Source organism: Streptopelia decaocto (genome assembly GCF_964273445.1).
Source record: "Streptopelia decaocto genome assembly, contig: HAP1_SCAFFOLD_58, whole genome shotgun sequence".
In the NCBI taxonomy this organism is placed as follows: Eukaryota; Metazoa; Chordata; class Aves; order Columbiformes; family Columbidae; genus Streptopelia; species Streptopelia decaocto.
The window spans coordinates 780060-796787 of NW_028115117.1; the positions used below are offsets into that span (position 1 = coordinate 780060).

Genomic DNA, 16728 nt, shown 5'->3' on the forward strand with positions numbered 1-16728 from the left:
CTCAGCAGTACCTGGTGGCTTTTCAGGGTAACATGGGAGTGTGATCAGCCCCCATCTCAGAAAGGTGCCAGCCCAGGGCAGCTGGAGCAGGACAGAGGGACAGAGCAGCTGCCCTCACTCTGCACTGACCCACAGGCACCCTCTGGTCTCACAGGACTCGCTCTGTTCTCCCTGAGTGCAGCACAAATGCTGAGGGTTTCTGACACCCAACAACACTCTGCAGTGGATATGGGAGGAGGTGTAAAAAAACCTGAAACTCTTAAACTACCTTCACCATCTCTGTTCCCTATCACTGGGAAAGCAAGTGCTGACAGCCCTTCTGTGTTAGCAGAACCAGGACAGTCCCCACCGTTCCCGTGGCCCCACTTCTGCAGAGCTGGGCTGACTTACCGACGGCCAATGGGCAGAGGCCCTGCTCTTGGTTGCACATTTTCCAGCCCAAGCAGGGCTGCAGCCACAGTGCTGAAAAAGGTTCTCCTAGGAAAACACAAGAGTGTCTGCGTGTGACAGGGGAGGGTCTATGGGAGTTGGTTTGATTTTTGTCACAGGACTCTGCCCTGGATTCTCACTGTCTTTTTTTTTCTCATGACAGTGCCCCATGTTCAGGAAAAGCAAATGTCCAACAGCAGCTCCATCACCCAGTTCCTCCTCCTGCCGTTCACAGACACACGGGAGCTGCAGCTCTTGCACTTCTGGCTCTTCCTGGGCATCTACCTGGCTGCCCTCCTGGGCAACGGCCTCATCATCACCACCATAGCCTGGGACCAGCACCTGCACACCCCCATGTACTTCTTCCTGCTCAACCTCGCCCTCCTCGACCTGGGCTCCATCTCCACCATTGTCCCTAAGTCCATGGCCAACTCTCTGTGGGACACCAAGGTCATTTCCTATGCAGGGTGTGCTACACAACTCTTTCTGTTTGTCTTTTTAGCTTCAGCAGAGTTTTACCTTCTCACCATCATGTCCTACGACCGCTACGTTGCCATCTGCAAACCCCTGCACTACGGGACCCTCCTGGGCAGCAGAGCTTGTGTCCACATGGCAGCAGCTGCCTGGGCCACTGGGTTTCTCACTGCTCTGCTGCTCACAGCCAATACATTTTCACTGCCCCTGTGCAAGGGCAATGCCCTGGGCCAGTTCTTCTGTGAAATCCCCCAGATCCTCAAGCTCTCCTGCTCACACTCCTACCGCAGGGAACTTGGGCTTATTGTGGTTTTTATATTAGTAGTATTTGGCTTTTTTCTGTTCATCGTGGTGTCCTATGTGCAGATCTTCAGGGCCGTGCTGAGGATCCCCTCTGAGCAGGGACGGCACAAAGCCTTTTCCACCTGCCTCCCTCACCTGGCCGTGGTCTCTCTGTTCCTTAGCACTGCCATATTTGCTGACCTGAAACCCTCATCCATTTCCTCCCCATCCCTGGACCTGGTGGTGTCTGTTCTGTACTCGGTGGTGCCTCCAGCAGTGAACCCCCTCATCTACAGCATGAGGAACAGGGAACTCAAGGATGCCCTGTGCAAACTAATATCCCTCTGTCTTCTGAAGCAATAAACTGGCCATCTTCTTCTATACAAGAGTTTTAATGTAGCTAATTACAAGCCCAGCCTGTCAACTGGATTTTCTGGTGTTGTTGCTTGTTTTCTTATTGTGATAATGTTGTCAACCCATTTCTAATTCACTGCTGGCTTTTCTTTTATAACTGTTGGCTGCTTAAATGAGCAGCAGTGCTCTCCTTGTCTCTAAACAAAATAAAGGGCTCTTTAGTGACTTGTTTTTCACTATATCCTTCCTGCAAAGGCTTTTTGGAGCTGCAGGGACAGTTCCTGTGCGTGGGTGGAGGGGAAAACAGCTCTGGCATGGCAGCCCTGCCAGGGAGCAGCAGCGCTTGTTCTTCCAGAGCTGTTCTGGTTCCACTCCACACTCTCCTTCTCATCCCTGGTGTTGGTGCAAGGCCTGAGTGCTCTGGCAGCTTGGTCACCGTCCTGCTGTGTGTCAGTCCTGTGAGTGCAGGCAGGGGCAGGCAATGGGCACTGCTGTGACAGAGCTGGCCTCAGTAACAGTACTTGCACAAGGAAAGTGATCTTCTTTGGGCAGCGCATGATGGTTTATATCTTCTTGCAAAGTTTCTCTCCAGCTTATTCCTACAGAAGTGGCCACAGATGAAACATCAGTGTGCAGCTGAACAGTGTGTGTGTGCAGGGCTGGCACACAGCAGTGTCCTCTCACAGCCAGGCTCCTGCCAGAGACCTGCAGGACCAGCAGAGCAGGGGCTGGGCTGTGCCCCTGTGCACTGGAGACCCCATATAAGGAGCCTCATGTCAATCACCATGGACTGGCCTCTCACAGCCAGCATTTCCAGCACTGGCCTCTCGCCCCAGCTCAGAGGTCTTTGTCCCTCCATGGAATTACACTGAATGAGTAGGTGAGAGGTTCATGTTCACATTGTACAGATGAGATGTGAGCATGTACATCATGTATGTGAGGTAAGATGAACGTGAGTCAGCGCAAACACCATCAGCCGTTTCTTGGGGTTCCATGAAGGCCTGTGAGACAGACAGTTCATTAAGGTCACATCACGTTGGGACTAATATCATATAGGAAACCACCAGAATGCAGCACTGGGATGTGCTTCCTTGAACCAATGTCCACTCCTAATGATGAGGGACATCAATGATGAGTGCAGAACATGGTGACACACCACGGGGCTGAGGTGCCTCCCATCCTTTGGGAATAGGAACAGGAGGCCAGAGAGACACTATGACTCCTGCCTCTGTGTGTAAATGGGAAAGTGTCTGATCCTGATTATCTCAATGTGTTTTAAGAGTCCACAGGGCCAGCTCAGATGTGGATGTCTGACAGAACCCTGATATTTCTGTGTGTGACTCCAAGGACAAACCCCAGTGGCCCATTGAGATTCATCTCAGCTGCCTTGGACAGGCTTATTGCAAGTGTCCTTATTTGCTCCATCACTTTTACCATCCCCATCACATGCTGTTCTACACAGTCCTACACCTGCCCCTCTTTCCCTGTGGGAAATGCTGGATTGTGGTCTCAAAATGTCAGAGTGATCAGAGAGGTTCAGAGGTCCCTCAGACAGTCAGACGTCAAACCCATCTTTAAGAATGGCAGGAAGGAGAACTGGGAGAATGACAGGCTGGTCAGCCTATATCTGTCCCTGGGAGGAGGCTGGACCACATTCTCCTGCAGGCATCTCCAGGCAGCTGTAGGACAAGGAAGGGATTGTTGAACTGAAATGGGCAGGGGAAAGAAAGGCATGTTGAGTACATGGAGTTTTGCAAGACCCCAGACATGGTCTCCTGTGGTGGCCTTAGAGCAGCTTGGGGAGATCTGGGATGAAGATGTGAATGTTATGATGGATGGCAAGTTGGCTGGATGACCAAGCCCAAATATCTTCAGTTGTATAAAGTCCTGTGTTCAGCCAGTTTCTTGTGGCATCCATCAGTAATAACTACTCAGGCCAACACTGTCCAACGGCTTTATTCTGCCTCTTCATTATGTCATGGAGCACATTGTCAGCTCCTTTGTGGAGGAGGCAAATCTGGGCAGAGGCCTAGAACAACCTCACCTGGTGCACCCTGCCTTGAGCAGGAGAGTGAGACAAGATGATGTTCAAGGCTCTCTTCAAACCTGAGTTATTCTATGGTTCAATGAATCTTCACCTTGGAGAGGTGTTTGAAAAAATAATATGCCATCCTTACTAGTTAAAAGAATGAATCCTGCCTGCAATCGCTAACCTAAAATATGTAAATCCTCTCCGTTTTGGTAAGTCTGCTTCGCTAACAAAGCTAAAAGTGATGTTTAAAACACCTAATCAGAACCTGCAAAGAATACTGTCCTTGCAGCGCAGACACTCTGGAGCCTGCACAATTATCTGAGTCTTGTTTTAACATCTCTCTCAAGACTGTTACATAAAGTGTCCTTTAGCTGAGCTTTGCTCCTTTTACGCTCATTATAATACTAAAACACACATCCCCAGGATGGGAGCCCCAGGCTCAGCCTGGGACCCTCTCTCAACAAGCATGTGTAGTGGTAAAATGATTATGTAACCAATATGCCAATGTGTGAACACTTGGCTCTTTAGGACTGCTGGGAGGGTCTGAATGTAGGGATAAGATTTGTATATAATAGATGTTCCTTCTCTATCTGTTGCGCTGGTTTCATTCCAGCATCCAGACTTGCACAACTCTGCAATAAACAAGATCTCATCTCTGGGTGTGGGATTGGCTTTGCACCTCAGGTAGCGAATTCACCATGAGCAACCAGGAAGAAGGAAAACAATAAGAAATAAAAGAGGTAGGAGAGGACATAGAAAAGGTTTCAACATTTCACACTCCTGTCAAGAATGCTTCTCCTCTCAGATCTTTAGCAGGAAATAGATTTGATCAGTTTGATAAAACAAGCGTAGTTTTATCTAGTCAGGTCGCGTCCCATAAAGAGGGTGATGGATGGGTGTGGGATTATGATGTCAGTTGAGTCTCCGAAACTCATAATTGAGTGGAAAGACTTTGGCTGTGAAGGGGACAGTGGGGTCAATTCTGTGTCTGGAGGTCACAGCCCAGCAGCAGGGACATGGCTGGGAAAGAACGTCTGCCCAAGTGCCCACAGGTCTTACCCAGGAACAGAGACGGGTTGTCATGTCCATCCCACCTGAGAAATGACGGGACATTGACAGGGACATGGTCGTGTCTGTCAGAGAAGCTGAAAGGCCAGCAGCACTCATGGGATTTAGAAGATCATGGCGAGGTGACTTCTCTCTGGTCAGGTAAAAGACCACAAGAAGCCTAAAGGGTTGGGTTCCCTGCATGAAGGGCAGTTTATGAGATGGTCAAACTTTGCTTAATAGTGGGAAGAAGCAGGAAAGAGAAACAAGAAGTCTACTTGGAAGACGAGGAATGGATATGAGGAGGAAGAAATGTCACTGGATGGGCAGTGCTGTAGTGCAAGAGGTCACCCAGAGGGAGCTGGATCAGCCCATGGTTTGTGTTCCAAAGAGCAGCCAGTGAGGGTGCAGACACAGCAGTGAAGGTGCAGAAATGCTGGGGTGAGAGCAGGTGGGGAAGCGAGATGGGTGTCTGCAGCCTGCAGGGAAAGAGGGGCAGGGGTAGCACCGTGTAGAACAGCCTGTGGTGGAGATGGCAAAGGGCGCTGTAAGGCTGGAAGGGACCCACAGAACCCAGGTCTCTGTCCCCTTGGCCAGGGCAGTTGTCTCTGCCACTGAGGCCCAGGAGAAGACATGTTGTCCTCATGGCACTGGGGCCTCGGTGCCTCCTTGCAGCCCCATGGGGAAGCTGGAAGTTGTTGTCCCAGTGTTGTCCTTCCCTGGGCCTTGCACACCCACATCCCACGGTCCCAGGAAGAGCCCTGAGCTGTGTGTGAGGGGCAGGATCCCCCTTCCCATTGCCTGGAGCTCATGGCTCCTCCTTTCTGCTTCAGAAACTCCCCCTGGGAGTTACATCACTTTTCTTTACATCAGATTCTCCACTGAAGTTTGCGCCTGGTTGTTACAGCTTTTCTGAAGTTGGCAAATGTGATGTCCATCTACAGGAATGGCCAAAAGGAGGCTCTGGGGAACTACTGTCAGTCTAACTTCTGTGCTGGGCAAGGTCATGGAGCAGATGATCTTGAGTAACATCACATTGCACTTACAAGAGAACCATGTGATTGGGCTCAGTTAACATGAGTTTATCAAAGACAGGTGTTTTTTAACCAACCTGATCTCCTTCTATGACAAGGTGACCCCCCTAGTAGATGAGGGAAAGGCTGTGGATGTTTTGCACTTAGATTGCAGTAAAGCCTTTGACACTGTATCCCACAGCATCTCCTGGAGAAGCTGCAGCTCATGGCCTGGATGGTGTATCTGCGATGGATCAAGAACTGGCTGGAGGGACAGGTCCAAAGAGTTGTGGTGAACGGAGCCAAATCCAATTGGTCGCCGGTCATGAGTGGTGTCCCCAGGACTCAGTATCAGGGCCAATTCTGTTTAATCTCTATCAATGATCTGGGTGAGGTGATCGAGGGCACCCATAGTAAGTTTGCAAATGACACCAAGTTGGGTGGGAGTGTTGATCTGCTGGAGGGTGGCATGGCCATACAGAGGGATCTGGAGCTGCTGGATCATTTGCCTGAGGCCAATTGTCTGAGGTTTAACCAGAACAAGTGCCAGGTCCTGCACTTGTGTCACAAGAGCCCCAGGCAGCGCTACAGGCTCGGGGAAGATTGGCTGGAAAATTTTCTGGTGGAGAAGGATATGGGCGTGTTGATCGACAGCAGCTGAACAGGAGCCAGCGTGTGCCCAGGTGGCCAAAAAGGCCACCGATAGTATCCTGGCTTGTATCAGGAATAGTGTGGCCAGCAGGACTAGAGAAGTGATTGTGCCACTGTACTTGGAACTGGTGTGGCTGCACCTTGAATCTGGTCCTTATCATAAGGACATTGAGGCACTAGAGAGAGTGCAGAGGAGGTGACGAAGCTGCTGAGGGGCTGGGGCACAAGTTTAATGAGGAGTGGTTGAGGGAAATGGGTTCAGTCTGGAGAAGAGGAGGCTGAGGGGAGACCTTATCACTGTCTACAACTGCCCGAAAGGAGGTTGGAACATGGAGGGTGTTGGTCTCTTCTCATGACTAACAAGCAATAGGACAAGAGGAAATGGCCTCGGGAAAGAGGAAATGGCCTTTCCCTTGTGCCAGGGAAAGTTTAGATTGGATATCAGGAAAAAAATATTCCTGGAAAGGGTTGTCAGGCATTGGAACAGGCTGCCCAGGGCAGTGGTGGAGTCACCATCCCAGCAGGGGTTTAAAAGGAGTTTAGACGAGGTTCTTAAGGAAGATGGTATAGTGCTCGAGTCAGATTATAGTTCAACTTGATGATCCTGAACGTCTCTTTCACCTGAAATGATTCTATGATTCTGTGATATCAACTGCATAATTCTTCTATTACTTCTTCTCAGTGCTCTTCACACACCTGCCTCTTTACCTACAGTCCTGAAAGTTTTCTAATTAAGTGCACAAGTATTGAATACCAGATGTAAATGATGGAAGCGACATGTCTTTATCAGTCTGGTCTGACACCTGCCAGTCCCAGGCAAACACCTCAGGTACACGGGGCCTTTCGAGGTTTGCACTGAGTGCTTATAGTGAGACCATAGAGCTCAGCCTGAAAACCTGAGAACTCCCCTCAAAACTGAAAACCAACCCAACCCAACAACAACAACAAAAAGAACAAAAATCTCCACACACTATTTTTTGATCAGATGAAATAATTCAATATTTCCAATAAAATGTCTGTGGAATTTCTATCCTGCCAAAATATGAATTTTCAGAATGTGTATGTACTGTGGAGATGAAACGTTGGCCTTTCCCTGTGCTTGCAGTGCCAGAACTCTGTCTATCACTCCGTGTATTTAATCCCCTGGACATCCAGGAGTTTCCACCTGTCCTTGCCCAGCTCACCGTGTCTGAACTCATCTCTTCAGAAGCCTGTCTGGACATTTGCACTTTCCATCGCTCCCCAGAGGTTCTTCACCTCTCACTCTTGGCTCATTCAGAGCTCTCAGTTCTCACTCTGCTTTGAGCTTCAGGCAGGTAAAGTCTTTCAGCAGTTGCTCTCGTACTCCCTATAGGCAACTCTTCAATTATGGCAATGGACCTCGCTGGAAACTACTTAATTTAACCACAGAACTGAGAAACATCATTAAGTTCTATTGTGTTTTCTTTTTTTTTTTTCTTTTTCGTTTCCTCTAATTAAAAATTCCCCGGTGCCTGTTTACATCCAGTTCTCTAAGGAAACATGAAGCAATTCCTGCGAAGAAGCTGTAACAATCAGTGCAAACTTCAGTGCAGAATCTGATGTAAAGAAATGTGCTGGAAATCCCAGGGGCCAATGAGCAGAACAGGGAGTTTGGGGAGCTGGTTATAGATTTCCTGCTGACAATCTGAGCAGAGAAACATTCTTCACAGAACTGCTCTATTTATTTGACACCTTTTAGGTCTCCTCCTCTGCCTGTATTTTTATTTTCTTGTTCCTCCACCTCTTCCTTCTTCCAAAACCTTTCCAAGGGAAAGATTCCTGGAATCACAGAGTAACTCAGGTTTGAACATCATCTTGTCTCACTGTCCTGCTCAGGGCAGGGTGACCCAGGTGAGGTTGTCCTAGGCCTCTGCCCAGCTTTGCACCATCCACTAAGGAGCTGAAGGTTCACCGTGTCACATCATACAGGGGAGAATAGAGACGTTCAACAGTGTTGGCCCAAGTGCTGGTCCCTGAGGGATCCCACTGGTAACTGGCTCTGTGGGCACTTTTACCACTGGTGACATTTGGGCTCTACAGGGGACTATAGATGCTATATAAAATGCTATATAAAAAGATGTGCTCATGCTTTTGTGACACTAGTGTATTGAAAAATTAAAATGTCATGAGTTTGCCTGTTTAAGAGTTGGGGTGTTCAGCTGGAGAAGAGAGGCTCCTGGGAGACCTTATTGCAGCCTTTCTGGACTGAAAAGGGGCCAATAAGAACAACGGGGACAGACTTTTGAGCAGGGGCTGTTGCGACAGGACAAAGGGTGATGGTTTAAACTAGAAGAGGGGAGAGTCAAGGAATGAAACGAGGAAGAGATTTTTTACACTGAGAGTGGTAAAACACTGTGACAGGCTTCCCAGAGAGGGGGTGGATGAACCATCCCGGAGACATCCCAGGCCAGGCTGGATGGGGCTCTGAGGAACCTGAGATGCTGAAGATGTCCCTGATCACCGAGGGGAGCTGGACCAGACGGGCTGTGAATGTCACTTCCAACTCAAACTACTTTGTGATTCTAGGATTCAGTGACAGGAAAGACTGGATGCATCAATGCTTGATAACCAGAAAAGGTCTTGTCTGGCTTGTGCGAGCCAGGCCGGCAGCTTCACCCAGCAGCTCTCCCCACCCGAGTGGAGAGCTGACCCACTTCTGTACAACCGACCCTGCCCCACAGTGCCCAGAGGATGCTGCCCAGGGCCCCAGATGGACATTTGTGGGGAGTATTGGGAGCACTGGGAGGTTTACTGGGAGCACTGGGGGTTTACTGGGACTTCTTGGAGGTTTCCTGGGAACAATGGGGGTTGCTGGGAGCACTGGAGAGGATAGTGCGGGTTACTACATACACTAGAAAGATTAGTGGGGGAGTACTGGGAATACTGGGAGGGTTACTGGGAGCATGTGGGGTTGCCTGAGTGTTACTGGGAGTACTAGGTGGTTACTGGGAGCACTGGGAGGGCTAGTAGGAACACTGGGGGTTTACTGGGGGTCCCTGCAGGATTACTGGGAACAATGGGGGTTGCTGTGAGCACTGGAGGGGTTAGTGGGGGCCACTGGGTGCTCTGGGGAGGTGTCTGGGAACACTGGGGATTGCTAGGGAGTTCCTGGGAGCACTAGGTAGTTACTGGGAGCACTAGGAAGGTTACTGGGAACAGTAGGTTTATTAGTGGAGGGTTTCTGGGAACACTGGGAGGGTTACTGGGAGCACTGGGGGTTTACTGGGAGTCCTTGCAGGATTACTGGGAACATTGGGGGTTGCTGGGGCTTTACTGGGAGGGATATTGGGACTGTAACTGGGAACATTAGAAGAATTAGTGCAGGGTTATTGGGAACATTGTGGGGGTTACTGGGAACATTCCAGTTGGTGGGGGTTTACTGGGAGCACTAGGTGGTTGCTGGGAGCACTGGGAGGGTTATTGGGAGCACTGAGAGTTTATTGGGAATTTTTGGAGGGTTACTGGGAACAATGGGGGTTGCTGGGAGCACTGGAGGAGTTAGTGGGGGGTTACTGGGAGCACTGGGAGGGGTTACTGGGAACAGTGGGCATTGCTGAGGGCTCACATGAAAGCACTAGGTGGTTACTGGGATCACTGGGAGGGCTAGCGGGGGGTTACTGGGGGCAATGAGGGGGTTGCTGGGGCTCACTGCGAGCACTGGGGGGTTGCTGGGAGCACTGGGAGGTTTACTGAGAGCACTGGGAGGTTTACTGGGAGGATTACTGGAAACAGTAGGAGGATTAGTGGGGGTTAATGGGAACACAACATGGTTACTGGGAGCACTATGGGGGCCTGCTGGGAGCACAAGGAGAGTTAGTGGGAGCACTGGGGGTTAACTGGGAGTTCTTGGAGGATTACTGGGAACAATGGGGGCTGCTGGGAGCACTAGAAAGGTTTGTGGGGGCTACTGGGAGCACTGGAGGGGTCAGTGGGAACACTGGAGGGGTCAGTGGGACGGTAACTGGGAGCACTGCAGGGGTTACTGGGAGCACTGGAGGGGTGAGTGGAAGCATTACTGGGAGCACTGGAGGGGTTAGTGGGGGTTACTGGGAGCACTGGAGGGGTGAGTGGGAACATTACTGGGAGCACTGGAGGGGTTAGTGGGGGTTACTGGGAGCACTGGAGAGGATACTGGGATCACTGGAGGGGTCAGTGGGACGGTAACTGGGAGCACTGCAGGGGTTACTGGGAGCACTGGAGGGGTGAGTGGAAGCATTACTGGGAGCACTGGAGGGGTTAGTGGGGGTTACTGGGAGCACTGGAGGGGTGAGTGGGAGCATTACTGGGAACACTGGAGGGGTTGGTGGGGGTTACTGGGAGCACTGGAGGGGTCAGTGGGAGCATTACTGGGAGCACTGGAGGGGTCAGTGGGAGGGTTACTGTGAGCACTAGAGGGCTTACTGGGAGGGTTACTGGGGGTACTGGAGGGGTTAGTGGGAGCATTACTGGGAGCACTAAAGGAGTTAGTGGGGGTTACTTGGAGCACTGGAGGGGTTAGTGGGAGCATTACTGGGAGCACTGGAGGGGTTAGTGGTGGTTACTGGGGGCACTGGAAGGGTGAGTGGGAGCATTTCTGGGAGCACTGTAGGGGTTAGTGGGAGCATTACTGGGAGCACTGGAGGGGTTAGTGGGGGTTACTGGTAGCAATGGAAAGGTTAGTTGGGGGCTACTGGGAGCACTGGTGGGGTTAATGGGAGGGTTGCTGGGAGCACTAAAGGGGGTAGTGGGAGGGTTACTGGGAGCACTGGAGGGGTTAGTGGGAGCATTACTGGAAGCACTGGAGGGGTTGGTGGGGGTTACTGGGAGCACTGGAGGGGTCAGGGGGAGCATTACTGGGAGCACTGGAGGGGTCAGTGGGAGGGTTACTGTGAGCACTAGAGGGCTTACTGGGAGGGTTACTGGGAGTACTGGACGGGTTAGTGAGAGCATTACTGGGAGCACTAAAGGAGTTAGTGGGGGTTACTTGGAGCACTGGAGGGGTTAATGGGAGCATTACTGGGAGCACTGGAGGGGTTAGTGGTGGTTACTGGGGGCACTGGAGGGGTTAATGGGAGCATTTCTGGGAACACTGTAGGGGTTAATGGGAGCATTTCTGGGAGCACTGTAGGGGTTAGTGAGAGCATTACTGGGAGTACTGGAGGGGTTACTGTGAGCACTGTAGGGGTTAGTGGGACCATTACTGGGAGCACTGAGGGGGTTACTGGGAGCACTAGAGGGGTTACTGGGAGCACTGGAGGGGTTAGTGGGGGTAACTGGGGGCACTGGAGGGTTAGTGGGAGCACTGGAGGGGTTAGTGAGAGCATTACTGGGAGCACTGGAGGGGTTAGTGGGGGTTACTGGGAGCACTGGAGGGGTTAGTGGGAGTTCCTGGGAGCACTGGAGGGTTACTGGGTACACTGGAGGGGTTAGTGGGAGCATTACTGGGAGCACTGGAGAGGTTAGTGGGACGGTTACTGGGATCACTGGAAGTGTCAGTGGGAGGGTTACTGGGAGCACTGGAGGGTTACTAGGAGCACGGGAGGGGTTAGTGGGAGCATTACTGGGAGCACTGGAGGGGTCAGTGGGATGGTTACTGGGAGTACTGGAAGGGTCAGTGGGATGGTAACTGGGAGCACTGGAGGGTTTAGTGTGGGTTACTGGGAGCACTGGAGGGTTACTCGGTACACTGGAGGGGTTAGTGGGAGCATTACTGGGAGCACTGGAGGGGTTAGTGGGAGCATTACTGGGAGCACTGGAGGGGTTAGTGGGGGTTACTGGGAGCACTGGAAAGGTTAGTTGAGGTCTACTGGTAGCACGGGAGGGGTTAATGGGAGGGTTACTGGGAACACTAAAGGGGGTAGTGGGAGGGTTACTGGGAGCACTGGAGGGGTTAGTTGGAAGGTTACTGGGAGCACTAGAGGGGTTACTGGGAGCACTGGAGGAGTTAGTGGGAGTATTACTGGGAGCACTGGAGGGGTTAGTGAGGGTTACTGGGGGTACTTAGAGGTTACTGGGAGCACTCGAGGGGTCAGTGGGACGATTACTGGGAGCACTGGAGGGTTACTGGGAGTACTGGAGGAGTTAGTGGGATGGTTACTGGGAGAAGTGGAGGGGTTACTGGGAGCACTGGATGGGTTAGTGGGAGCATTACTGGGATTACTGGAGGGGTTAGTGGGGGTTACAGGGAGCACTGGCAGGGTTACTGGGAGCACTGGAGGAGTTAGTGGGAGTATTACTGGGAGCACTGGAGGGGTTAGTGGGAGCATTACTGGGATTACTGGAGGGGTTAGTGGGGGTTACAGGGAGCACTGGCAGGGTTACTGGGAGCACTGGAGGAGTTAGTGGGAGTATTACTGGGAGCACTGGAGGGGTTAGTGGGGGTTTCTGGGGGTACTGGAGCGCGTGCTGGGAGCACTCGTGGGGTCAGTGGGACGGTTACTGGGAGCACTGGAGGGTTACTGGGAGCACTGGAGGGGTTACTGGGACAGTTACTGGGATCACTGGAGGGGTTAGTGGGAGGGTTACTAGGAGCACTGGAGGTGTTAGTGGGAGCACTGGAGGGGTTACTGGGAACACTGGACGTTTCAGTGGGAGGGTTACTGGGAGCACTGGAGGGGTCAGTGGGAGGGTTACTGGGAGCACTGGAGTGGTCAGTGGGAGCGTTACTGGGAGCACTGGGAGCATTAGGGTGATACTGCTGTGGGTGTCCATCACAACCCACCAGCTCAGGGTGAGGCCGTTGCCGAGGCCTCTCCAGCAGCTGAGAGCGGCCTCAGTCACAGGCCCTGCTTGTCGTGGGGTTTGAACTGCCCTGATGTTTCTGGAAGGACGACTCAGCCAGACACAGTCCAGGAGGTTCAGCAAGTGCATCCATGGGAACTGCCTGATGCAAAGGGTGGAGGAGCCAACCAGGAGAGGAGCTGCTGGACCTCATCCTCACTAACAAGGAGGGGCTGGTTGAGGCGGTAAAGGTTGAGGGCTGCCTTGGCTGCAGCGACCATGAGATGGTGGAGTTCAGGATCTCGTGTGGCAGGAGCAGGATAGCGAGCAGAATTGCAACCCTGGATTTCAGCAGGGCAAACTTGGGCCTGTTCAGGGAATTGCTGGGGGACATCCCGTGGGCAAGGCTGCTTGAAGGTAAATCCATAAATCCATGGGTCCAGATGGGATGCATCCGCGGGTGCTGAGGGAGCTGGCTGAGGTCATTGCTGGGCCGCTCTCCATCATCTTTGCTAAGTTGTGGCAAATGGGAGAGGTGCCTGAGGACTGGAGGAAAGCAAATGTCACTGCAGTCTTCAAAAAGGGCAAGAAGGAGGACCCAGGGAACTCCAGACCGGTCAGCCTCACCTCCATCCCTGGGAAACTGATGGAACGACTTCTCCTTGGTGCTGTCTCAAGGCATATCAGGGATAAGAGGGTCATTAGGGGCAGTCAACATGGCTTCACCAAGGGGAAGTCATGCTTGACCAACCTCATTGACTGTTATGAAGACATAACGAGGTGGATACGTGATGACAAAACAGTGGATGTGGTCTACCTTGACTTCAGTAAAGCCTTTGACACAGTCTCCCACAGCATCCTCACAGCTAAACTGAGGGAGTGCGGTCTGGATGATCGGGTAGCGAGGTGACTGCGAACTGGCTGAAGGGAAGAAGCCAGAGGGTCGTGGTCAGTGGGCAGAGTCCAGTTGGGGCCTGGATCTAGTGCAGGGCCTCAGGGGGCAGTGCTGGGGCCAGTACTATTCAATAAATTCATCAGTGACTTGGACGAGGGAATAGAGTGTCTGTCAGCAAGTTTGCTGATGACACCAAGCTGGGAGGAGTGGCTGACACTGGAAGCTGTGCTGCCATCAGAGACCTGGACAGGCTGGAGAGCTGGGCGGGGAGAAATGTAAGGAAATAGAACAAGGGCAAGTGTAGAGTATTACATCTGGGCAAGAAGAACCATAAGTTCCAGTGTAAGTTGGGGAAGGACCTGTTGGAGAGCAGTGTAGGGGAAAGGGAGCTGGGGGTCCTGGGGACAGCAGGGTGACCATGAGCCAGCACTGGGCCCTTGTGGCCAGGAAGGCCAATGGTACCTGGGGGGGTTAAAAGGGGTTGGTCAGTAGGTCAGAGAGGTTCTCCTGCCCCTCTGCTCTGCCCTGGGGAGACCACACCTGGAATATTCTCATACCAATTTATTTTTTACTAGCAAGAAAACAATGCTGGCAAGAATTATCTCTGAAGAGCAGACACAACTAACATTACTGATTGCTTGAGGCTGTCTCAAAGGATGTGCCCCCGGAGCCTGAGGGACACCTGGAGGAGCCCAGAGGGGACAGAGAAAGGGACATCATGGGCTGCTCCTGTGCTGCTGAGCTGGGCTGGGCTCCTGGGACACAGGGAGCTCATGGCAGCGGCAGCGCTGCAGAGAGACAGCTCTGCCCAGGAGCAGCTCCTCTGCACACGCAGCAGGGCTGAGGGCTCTGCCTGCAGCACCGAGGGCACAGGAGCCAGGCAGGGAGAGGGAAACGCAGTCTGGGCTGGGAGGATGCTGAGAGGTCACTGGAAATGAAATCCTCTCAGATATGAAGCCTGTGGCTGCAGGGCATTGCATCTGCAAATCATGGTAGGATCTCAGAAAGCTGTCCCATTGCAGAGCCTGCGAGAGATGTAAGTACAGCTCTCAGAGGTTCTCTGATCAGAGGGGAGGATGCGATGCAGAGAAGGGATTGCCTTCTGCACTGTCAGTGACAAGACGTGAATGCTGCATTCTCCCCAGGGTGGCTGTGGGGTGTAAATGTCAATGTGCAGGCAGGGGTGCCCAGGGCTGTCCTGCAGAGCAGGGTCCCTGCACCCCAGGGCTGTGCCGGGCAGGGACTCTGCCGCCTGCCAGGGTCAGCACTCAGCCTGCCCGGGAGAGCCCAACAACACTGAGGGGAGAAGCTGTGGGGGGAAGGAACAAACCCTATTGTGCAGGAAAGGTGCTTCTGCTGTGGAGAGGGTGCTGTGTGGTTCAGGGCTGGTCACACATCCCGATCACCCCCAGCATTTTTCCAATTGGATGCCTCAAGGAGGAGATCATTGCAAGGATTACGGGACAGATAAGGAGCTTTCCTGAGCCTGTCTTTTCAGTTTCCTCTCCCAAGGGACTGGGGGTGCAGGAAAGGATAAAATGAAAATGAGCTCTCATGCTGAAACAAGTCACTGAGACTCCTGAACTGCAACTCTGAGTGATCAGTACAGCTGCCAGAAGGCTCATGACATCCCTTCCCCACCCCTCTGCCTGTGCACAGCACCCGCATCACCTTGGCTGGACCCGTCAGCCTTAGTCTGACCTGTCCTGTTTTCCAGCCTGCAGACAGGAAGATGCCCCCAGGCAGTGCCCTGTGAACAGGCAGGATCTGTAGGGCCAGGGGGAGGGCACAGAGGGTGGGATGGTCTGTGAGCACTGACAGGGAACAGACATGGACAGGGAAACACCTCCCAGGGGAGAATCTCCAGGCAGCAGGGAAATGATCAGAAATGAGAGGAAACCAAACCCGGAATTGTTATGGGAGGGAGAAGAGAGAAAAGTCCCTGTGACCCCCTGCAGGTCAGATCCCTCCTGTGAGCAGCCCCCTGGCCTCCTGTCCCACCCAGCAAAGCCTCTGCCCTCAGGGCCGTGGGCTCCAAGGCATGAAGCAGCTCCTGTGCAGCCAGAGCTGCAGTTCCTCTGCAGAGCACAGGGGCTGAGAGCAGCTGCCCGGCAGTGTTGGTGTCTGGGAGGTGGCTGCACAGCTGGGGAAGGGTGACGCTGTCTGAGTGCCCGGCTGCCTCTGCCCTGGCCTCTCTCACACCCACCCTCACCGCATTTTCCTTCTTGCTCCCCTGCTCTGGGTCCCTGCTGTTGGGATCTTGTTCTTGCTGTCAGGCTCTCTGGGGATGGCAGTTTCAGCTGCAGAGTCACAGCCTGATCTTGTGGGTCCTTTCCTGCAGGTGTGTCCATGGGCACACGTGTGCCAGCTTTGCTCTGACCTGTGGGCTGTGGGCAATGCAGTCTGTGGGGCTGGGGAATGAGCTGTGTGTGTCCTGGGCTAAATGTGGGGTGCTGAGACCTTAGGAAAGGGTGAGACCTGTCACGGTCTGGGGTGGATCCCTCTGCTCTCAGCAGTGCCTGGTGGCTTTTCAGGGTAACATGGGAGTGTGATCAGCCCCCATCTCAGAAAGGTGCCAGCCCAGGGCAGCTGGAGCAAGAGAGAGGGACAGAGCAGCTGCCCTCACTCTGCACTGACCCACAGGCACCCTCTGGTCTCACAGGACTCGCTCTGTTCTCCCTGAGTGCAGCAGAAATGCTGAGGGTTTCTGACATCCAACAACACTCCCCAGCTGAGAGGGGAGAAGTAGCTGTAGAAACACCAAACCTCTCAAACTCAGTTTCTCAGGCCTGGGGGTACAGATGCTGACAGTCCCTTCTGCACCAGGAGCG

General features: G+C 52.8%; 1 protein-coding gene across 1 annotated transcript; it reads left to right on the forward strand.

Moving 5' to 3' along the window:
• Positions 1-615: 615 nt before the first annotated feature.
• LOC309452958 (olfactory receptor 14J1-like) lies at positions 616-1980 on the forward strand (the record flags this gene model as incomplete). Its single annotated transcript, XM_082077605.1, has 1 exon — positions 616-1980. One exon carries the CDS (start codon positions 616-618, stop codon positions 1546-1548), a length of 933 nt encoding a protein of 310 aa, XP_081933731.1. The 3' UTR covers positions 1549-1980.
• Between the last annotated feature and the right edge of the window lie 14748 nt (positions 1981-16728).